Source organism: Empidonax traillii, unplaced genomic scaffold (genome assembly GCF_003031625.1).
Source record: "Empidonax traillii isolate 1590-97213 ecotype Southwest subspecies unplaced genomic scaffold, ASM303162v1 scaffold52:size1600334, whole genome shotgun sequence".
Classification (NCBI taxonomy): Eukaryota; Metazoa; Chordata; class Aves; order Passeriformes; family Tyrannidae; genus Empidonax; species Empidonax traillii.
Genome location: NW_020955245.1, coordinates 35,911 through 45,673, shown reverse-complemented (window position 1 = coordinate 45,673; position 9,763 = coordinate 35,911). Strand labels below are relative to the sequence as shown.

General features: G+C 40.1%; 1 protein-coding gene across 6 annotated transcripts in view; it reads right to left on the bottom strand.

Annotated features, from left to right (window-relative positions):
• Positions 1–9,763, bottom strand: part of ASB7 (ankyrin repeat and SOCS box containing 7) — a 29,135-nt gene that overhangs the window by 2,558 nt on the left and 16,814 nt on the right. For 3 of the 6 annotated variants that reach the window (XM_027879177.1, XM_027879178.1, XM_027879179.1), the window contains one exon: positions 9,032–9,637. In XM_027879177.1, the coding sequence (XP_027734978.1) occupies positions 9,032–9,637 (606 nt within the window). Of the gene's footprint in view, positions 1–1,732; positions 2,220–6,590; positions 6,758–9,031; positions 9,638–9,763 lie in introns of those variants that run through there. The other 3 variants (XR_003570687.1, XR_003570686.1, XM_027879180.1) reach the window with 3 other exon arrangements.

The following is a 9,763-nucleotide window of genomic DNA, read 5'->3' as shown; positions in this document are numbered from 1 at the left end:
AGCAGAACAACAGATATTGAGAAACTCCTGCCCCAATAAACCCTTCCAGCTTTCAGCACCGGTGCCTTTGGGCCTTCCTAACCCAGAGACTGCACACAGATCTATGTCTTTAATAGCTGTGAATAGCTTGCCCTTTGTAAATCTGCCTAATGTTTCTTGAACCCATTCATACTTTCAGTATCCAAAACATCCTGTGGCAACAAATTTCACAATGTAATTAGGCGTTGGCTGGAAAACTACAAAGTAATTTTATTTATTTTAGATCTGCTTCCTGATGGCTTCGTTGCATGCCTGCCATTCTTGGAGCTACAAGAGAAATAATGAATAATTGTTCCCACGCCAGTCATGATTTACATACCTTTATATAAACTTCTCTGTCCTCCTCCCCTCATGCTCAGTACCTCTTCCCAAAGCTGAAAACTCGAGTTAATAACCCCCAACACGGGAACCACTCCAAATCTCTGCCTGTCTTTGGGCTTCTTTTTTCCCCCCCCATTCTGCCATAGCTTTTTTGGAGTTATTCCAGTAACACATCAAAGCTGTGCTAATCAATATTTTGATCATCCACTTAGCAGCATTAAGCCTCTTTTTTTTCTTTCTTTTTTTTTTTCCCTTTTCTCCAAGCCATGACACAATTATGGCACCTGATGGCTTTATTTTGACTTTGTCCGGGTCAAAATACTCAGCACCGTGAACAACACAGGTGCTTCTGTTTGTATCAAGATAATCTGATGTCAACAGAGCAACTTACTGTGGTCTTTTACTAACTGTATAATAAGATATCTCTATCATCTGACAATATATCTGTATTATAATACGTTACAGTCAATGGTAAAAGGCTTTTGCAGAGGAAGGCAGGTGATTCTATCGAGCTGACTGCTTGAATCAATCATTTCTTCAAAAAGCAGCAAGAAAACCAACAAGAGAGACTTTAAATAGCCCTGATGGAGTCCCCAATTAGCCCTCCTGAGCTGCCACCAATTAAGCAGGACGTTTTCCAGAGGAAATGCCTTCTGGACAGGGCTTGGTGCAGGTGGGCAGTGTTTGCTGTCAGCTCCCCATCCCCAACCTGTTAGGAGGGTTTTTTCACCCATCCCTTCTTCCATCCTCCTCCTCCTCCTCCTGCAGCAACAAACAATCTATCAGCTAAACAAGCATTGACATTATGGGTTTATTAAACTTTCCTGCTAAGCACAGAGTAGAGAGATTATGAAACTATTTCCTGTTTTCTCCTTTGGGCATTTTGTGCAAGGTTTCAGTTACCCTTTGCAGAGAGTTCCTCCTGCTTTTCCCCCCTGCGTGGGTTTTCCTATAGAAATGGGCTGACAGACAGGTACACGCCGGGATTTATCTTAAGCACTAAAATTATCTGAGGTAAGCCAGCAGAAGTAATGCATGAAAATAGTCTCAGCCTGCTTTTAAAGAAATTAAGATTTGAAATTAAAGAACGGGAAAATTTGAGTTTCCTTCACATAACTGAAAATACTTTTATTACAGTTATCACCACGACACCTAAATGTCAATTTATTTTTAGTTATATCCTTCGTGCAAGACTTAGAACACAGACCAATAATTACTTTGTTCACTGGTGGTTTCTTCTCAGCAATTTTTTTTTTTCTCCCCCACCTGAAGGAAAGAATTTTAGACTACTTGGACAGCAGCTGAACGTTCAAGCTTCAGGGAAAGGAAAGGTACTTTTGGTAACTTATGGGGATAAATAATTATTCTACTGCTTTAAACGTGAAGGGCAAACGGGGTTCAAGAAAGGATGCACCACTTCAACAGTTAAGTGCAAGCAGCAGCACTAGAAGTTAAAAAGGACTGGAGATCTTTGTGCATTTTTTTTGTAGCAGAGTACACAATAAATCAGCTATGAGACACTGATTTCTGGTTTCAGAAATAAATGCCTTTTAATTAACACCCTACGGGTTGGTTGAGAACATAAAGGAACAGACAACTTAAAACACCCAGAAAGAAATTGGTCATCAGTTAATTCCAAAGGACCCCGATTATCAAATGTATGACATTTTCCCCTGATAAGCCTAAAAAATATTTCCTGGGGAATGTGTTAACAATGGACATTTCCAGTGTTAAGCACCAGTTGCTACATCTAGTGGCTGGTGGTGTCTTAGGTCACGCCTTGCAAATTCCAGGGTTATTAATGCATTTGTGATTTATTAGAAACAGTGTCTGGAACACTTACTCATTCTTGGTTGCATCTGAATGAAAAAAGGAAAAAAAAAAAAAAAAAAAAAAAAAGGATTACAGACCCATGTCAGTGAACCTCAGTTTGGCAAATGAAAAAAAAAATGTTATTAGTAATTTGGCAAAGTTAAAGACACGTTAAGTGAAGAATAAAGTCCTGTGTAGAAACGATTAGGAAGCAGTAACTTTGGCTGTATCCTGCATCTCAAATCTGGGGAGTTATTTAGGGCAAACAAGCTGGAAAGGAAGAGAATTAAAAGAGAAAGGGACCAAAAAAAAAAAACACCTACTTAGACATGAAAAGTACCCTTGACCTAATGACCACTATCATGCAAAACTGAGCCATAAAACTACTGATCACCTTAAAAACACCCAACACATCCCTGAGCCATCAAGGGCCACCTTATTCCCGTTCCCCCCGGTGGTTGTTGGGCTGTTACACAACCCCAGGTCCCTTCAGGGCACCAAACACCTGCTGGAGCTGGAGATTTACTCCTGTGCTCAGCAGAACATTAAATACCTCAGTCAATTTATTTGGCAAGCTTTAGAGCAGTAATCAAATAAATCAGAAGTATTAATTACAGGGAAAAAAAAAATATGTATAGTTCATCCTTTGCCTCCCTCTGTGCTCTGAGGGAAAGTTGAAATCCCCACCTGTGCAATTCTTGGGTACAGTGTCACAAAAATGACAGAAAAGCTTCTCCCAAACAAAAGAAAGGTAAAACAGAGTTATAGAATAAAGAGGAATTGCTTTTTTTTTTTTTCTATCTAGATGCAGCAGGCTTGACTATGTGTCAAATTTAAGCATTTTCCTAAATCAGTCCTTCGACTACGAGCAAAGTGAGTTCCTGAGCTTTCCCCCCCACTTAAATAATTAATAATTATTTTACTCAAGTACTGAAATGAGCCTTTAAGTTATTATAATAGATTCCTTTGTTGTACTGCTGGTAAAGCCAAAGAAAAAAATCTGCATGTTTTAACAGCAAGGAATTATTACAATTAATCCAAACTTCCACTCAGTACTCCCCACTCCTTTCCTTTTTGCAGCTGCAATGTTTTTCTGCTTATTCTCTCTCAGAGTTTGCTGCTCCAGCCCAGAGACAGACACAACTTCCATTTGGGATTTACCACCTGTACCAAGAGCTCTGGTCACCGTTTAAACTGCTCTGCAGCTGCAACCCCACCTGTGCCCGCCCCCTTTTCCCTCCCCAAGACATAAAACACTAACTCACCTCATAGGTCTAAATTTGAGCATCATTAAGGCATTTTGGACCTGACAACGCCGAGTTTTGGGGATTTTCAGCCAGTGCTGTAAAGGTGGAAAAGGGGGGAATCCCCACACCCCTTTTTCTCCACCGAAAATACAGAGCGACACCAAAAAAAAGCAAAAATCACGGCCTGACCTTTCTGTTACCCAAGAGAAAAACTTGGGAATAACCGAAATTAATACACTGGAGGCTGCAAGAAGATCCTCTCTGATGTATTGTTCTGGCTATTAAAAGGAAAGTACTTTTAAAGCAAACAATCAGTGTCGTTGGTTTGAACCGGAGAGGCCGTTGGTGAATAAATTAAAAAAAATGAAAAATAACATCAGTGACATATTTCAGAAGCCGCCCACAGTTTTCTCTACAATATTAATGCATTTCTCTCAAAAAAAGCTTACAGTGGTATTTCTCAAACTGAGCCTCTGCCCCCCCTGGGAATTGTGAAAGGCTGAAAACAGTAGCAAGAAACCGTTTGGTAGTTTCTTTTTAGCTACAAAGGGAACTTAAAAATAAAAAGGGTTTTTTCCCAACATTTTACAAAAAAAAATGTTGAGACCAGGCTGATGCACTCTGGCAGCAGCTGAGTTCCTCCAGAAAATCAGAATATATCTGCAGCTAAATCTTAAAATCCACCCCTTATTTCACAGCAGTGAAGGAACACAGCATTAAATGGAGTTTGTTGAGGGGTTTTTTTTGGGGGGAGGGGGAGGAAAATAAAAAGATAACTAAACTTATACACTAGAAATTCATATCTATCAACCAACAAACACAGTGGAGAGGATGCACAGACAAACAGGATCACGGGGAGGGGACGGGATCACCCAGGGAATGGTGGTGGCTGAGCTGAACAGGAATTCAGTGCTCACTGCAAGAGGATAAAACACTTTAGGAAATGCATCGGCTTGGACTCTGTAAAAAAACAACAGCAGCACAACAAGAGCTGGTTTTCCAGCACTGCAAATGTCAGAAGAAGCTAATATCCAAAAATATTAATAGAAGGCAGGCAGGGCTGAATGCAGAGAGAAGGAATTTCAGGGTGTTCATTGAGAAAGTGAACGAACTCCTCGAAGCCGTACCCAGCTCCACGGGACAAACTGAGATTTAATTCTTTTTTAAATGGATGTAATAAAAGTGCCAATTTAATTTTGTGTTCAGTGTGCCTCTGTTAGAATGCCTGAGCCTGAAGAATGTTTTCACTGCTCTTTGGAAAACAATTCCCCACAGCGAGCTGGAGGGGTCTATTGAATTTCGGTGTATCTGGCACTGAAAACGCGTCCTAAGGAGTGTATTTTGGACTGGAAATTTATATATGGAAAAAGCAGAACGTCAGTAAAGCTCAGTGTTAAATACTTAACAGGTGTATTTAGCAATGAAATTAAGATTTGAATATGCTTGCAAAGTTTTTATGTGGGTTTTGTTGTTTTGGTTTTTTTTTAAATCTGTAACATGGCTGTAAATTGTGTCACCAAAACTGCTTCAGAAATCCAGCGAAGGATTTCAACCCCATCACGTTCATCCATTTTTAGCAGACAGTAAGTAAAGTGCTCTGAACACCCAGCCAGGCTTCAGATGCATTGTTAGGCTATTTTCACATTATTTTTGCAGAGTACAGCATAGGTGTACGAGTGGGAGTGGAGTATGGCTGTACTTTAAATGCCACACATAAAAACATTTTTTTTTCATTTTTTTTTTTTTTGCATAGGCCTCTCAAAAAAATTCTTTCCAAGTATGTAACTGTCCGTAGCTACACAAAGTGATTCAACTACTTCATATGCACAGTCAACTGCACTATGAGGTGGCAGAAAACTGTAAAATAATCCCTTTATCCCCCGTTCCCTGGAACTCTGGATGACAAAGCAAACCACAATCATCACTGCAAGATTTCCAGCAGCACCCAAGGACACAAGCAGTCAAAGCCTGGGATTCCAGTAAAGTTCTCCTACGTTATAACAAACAGGAAAATACCATTTCCTTTGCACTGATCCACGTAATAAAATATGTAGAAATCTACTTAATTCAACTAAGACACTCCTGTATCCGTAAAAGTTTAAAGTATGCAAAGAAACTTATTTTAAAATGTTCCTCCAGTTTAAAGAAGAAAATTCTAGTGAACAGTTACCTTGATTAAGCAAAGGGACAGAGAGAAAGAATGTACAAGGATTTCCTTAACAGGACTTCTGAGTTTTTTTCAGCACATTTACAGTGCTATAGGAATTTAAACACAATACACTGCTCTGCCCTGATCCCTTTTCTGAGCTCTTTGCCTCGACACAGCTCCTCATGGTCTGCCCCCTTATCTGGCCAGGGATTCAATTAAAGGAGAGCTGTGGAGGGAGGGAAGTTTTCCAAGCTTTTTTTGTTGTTTTTTTTTTAATTTCCTTTTTTTTTAAGATCACAACAGAATTTCCAGTACCTTAAAGCTCACTGAAGTGTTTTTCTGACACTCGCATTTTTCCTACCTCCCTCATGCTCCAAGTTTTAATATTCCCACATCCCGTTCCACTTCAGCTTCAAAACATATCATTTCACCCAGGATGACTGCACATTAAATTTGTAGATATATACACCACCAGGAGAAGTCTCTCTATGTATCTATATAGTTTTACATGCATCTCTATTTTAATTTGCAGAATTGCATTCCAAGCTTAACCCATTAACGCTCCTGAAGAGGCAGGTTCAGACCACATGAACCTGAACATGGCACTGCTCCAAACCAAACCCTTCATCAGATGATCTCAAGCACTATTCTGTATATAGATATATATATATATATATATATCTGTGCGTGGTGGTTGCCAATAAATGTGTTTTTTTGAGTAAAAAAGAGTAGCACAGATAAGGAAAAAAAAAAGGTGATCCATAAAATCATTCAGTATTTTTCATCTTCAATATTGTTGGTTTTTTTTTCTTTTTCCCCACAGGGAGATTTTGCTTATTGTTGCATTGTAAAAAAGAGAGAAGGGGAGAAAGAAAAATACATGAGTGACTGTCTGAACACCAGGCCAAGAGCAGACTCATGATCAGAAGCTTTGCTGTTCCTAAATTCCAGCTTTAAATACTGAAACACAACTATAGAATAACTTCCTCTCGGAATTATTCTAGGAGCAAAGGAATCTCTACCTGTAACCAGGAAGAATATCAGACCTTCAGGGTTCAAACCCCAAAATCCAATATCTTCTTGCAGACTCTCAGGGCCAATACTGAGTATTTCTGAGAGCTTGGTCTCTTGCCTGTCACTCCCAACGGGGGACCTGGGCTAAAGGCTGCCCTTATTACCAATTAAATACCTACCAAAACAAAAAGAAATTCACAGATGATGTTTTCTGAGGAACTGAAACCGTACAAATATGTTTTCCAAGTATAAAAAAACCAAACCACTCACATCTTACATGCAGATCACTAAAGAGCATCCCATTTATGTGCAGCGTTCATCTGCTTTCACTTGAAGACAAGATCAACTTTCATAATTAATAGCTCTTAATATTTAAGCTTAAAAATGTTAATCTGCTGTAAAAAATAAAAACTAGCTCCTGCTTTACTATCAAATACACTCTTCAAAACTTCAGGTGCACATATAAATCTTTCAGCTCTGGATTTCTACGTTAAGCACTTACTATAACGTTCAAATAAACAAACTGGAAATTCCCATTAAGCCCCATGACCCAGGCACTGTTACCAACCACAAAAGCGTTTCAGGAAGAATTCCAGCGGAAGAGTTCCCTAAAAATTGTGTAAATTTTTCTTCTGGAAAACACGTATTGCAGTAGACACATAAACAAGATTCTTCCCCGAAGTGCCACAGCACAAGATCTCAACAATTCCCTGTACACAGTCAGGCTTCACTGGGAACTCCACTACCAAATTCCCAGCTCGCTCTTTATCCATCTCATCCCTCACACAGCATCTTATTAAAGTAATTACTCATGAAAACCAGGGAAGACAGTGTTTGGATATTTACAATAAGGGCAGCAGCAGAGTTTGTTTATAGCTGTTTGTAAACATATATTCATAATTATTTTGCTCAGAAGCACAGAGCTGAAGTTGTTTTTGTCAGCACTGCTTTCCCAATTCTCCCTCCATTAGCACAAAACTGGGATAGTTCCAACACTGCTACATCGGCCAGAAATTAAAGCTCCTTTTTTTTGTAGCAGGATCTACTTCTCGTTTAACAATCAACCCTTAAGGTCTGGAATCTGAAAACTAAAAGTGACAGCAGCCCTTCCCATTAGTCTTTAGACATCAAGGAAACAGGGAAGCAGCCTAAGCCTTCATGGTTACTGATACATCCTAAGACTGGGAAAAAATTCAAGTGTGGATATTATATCACCCCTAAAATCCCTGACAGTGCTCCAAAAAGAGGCTCCCGAAAAGGAAACCCGAAAGAATGAGAAGGGGCAGAAAAAAACTCAACCAAAAATCTATTAATCGCTTGTATTTCTCATTATCAACTTCCACCTTTCCAAAAATTCTCTTGCAGTTTCACATACGAGCAAAACCAACACCACCAACCACGAAGACAAAAATGAAATTCCAAATGCTCATTTGTGTCAGCTACTGACACCAGATCTCAGCTGATTCACTTCCAGCCCACACTGACTTTCAGTTTCTTTACGGACTAATTCTCATAAAAAAAACAAAAAAATCCCACATCCATAAAAATAAAAGGGGCTTTAGGAGGGAAAAAAAGGGACATATGAAATACCCCGTCCTCTGTAGTGCAAAGATCATTCGAGTTGGATAATGATTTATCAGGCCATCTTAACATGTTTGAATTGGCAAACTCTGCTAAATGCTAATCAGCAATTCCTAAATGCTTTAGGCAATACTATCATTATGAAACACTATTACAGCATTCCATGTTGAGAGAGGAAGAGAAAACTCTGAGTTGATCTAGCACACCAAAAACTAGTAATCAAAAGTGACCTGAATGTTAGGAGCCTAATACTTATTTCAAAGTATCAGAAGTTGTGGTGAGTTAAAAAATCTCTCGTATTTCAAACACATCAACAAAATCAAATCAAAGCTACACAGCACATGAAACCCCTTCGAGTTGCAGGAATAAAGTCTGGCATTTTTTTTGCCTGGTTTAGGGAAAGGAACGAGAATGTGGGAGAACACAAAGCAGCCAAAGCTCTTTCCTGCCCTCCTCACAGTGCAGAGGGAAAAGCCAGCAACTGCAGGGGATCTGCATGGCAATAAAACAACAAAAGACACTAAAAAACCCTAAACAAACAACAAAACAACCCCCAAAAAATCTTCTGTGCTGAGGCCATCAATAAACTGAGATTTTACAGTTCACTCTTTTAAAACGAATGCTTCCTCTAGATATTTAAACAAAATTAATTAAAGGAAATATACTTAACAGCAGCACCTCTGCCGAGTAAAGGATTCCCAGCATCACAATCCCTTCTCCTTCCCCGAAATTTTCTAGTGCACTTAAAAAGCATCAAGGGGCAGAGAGCAAGCTTTTTTTTTTTTTTTTCTTTTTTCCTGGGGCTAAATTCAAAGAAGGCTTTTTAGAGGACATTGTGCCCTGTGATTAACTTCTCTTACATACATACTTGTCACTTCTTGTAAGAAATCCAGACAGGGTCGGCTACTTCCAGAAATACTTATTGAAACAGCCAGTGGGGTCTGTCCTTCATAGTTCCTTGTGTTAGTGTCTGCTCCGTAATTATACAACATCTGTGCACAGAGCACATCATCTCTAAGAGCAGACAAGTGTAAGGGTGTCTGTCCGTCTTCCAAGCGCCCCAAGTTTGTGTCGGCCCCTCTCTGGAGGAACATTCGGCAGTAGGAGTGATTGCTTTTGATCACAGCGTATCGCAACAGGAAACCGTTCTGAATGTCGATGTTGGCATTGTGGTCCAGGAGGATTCTCACACAGCTCGACCTCTCCCGGATAATGGCCAGCTGGAGTGGGGTAGTACCTTTGTCGCTGAGCGGATCAACCTCAGCCTTGAACTCCAGGAGGAGCCTGACAAACGAGTCCCTGCCGTAGTGGGCTGCGACATGCAGGGGAGTCCACCCGTCGTTGCTCTTGGCGTTGATGATGTCACTCCTGTAGTCGGATTCCAGCATCAGGCGCGCGATCCGCGCCCGGCCGTGCATGGCCGCGTAGTGCAGCGCCGTGAAACCTCCGATCAGGTCCTTCACCGTGGGATCGGCTGGAGGGAAAACAGAATTTAGGGACAGTCAGAAGGTGGGACAGCAATCCAGTGCTGAAAAAAAAAAAATAAAAGAAATAAACAAATAAACAAAAAAAAAAGCAAAAAAGGGAAAGGGGAGAGGAG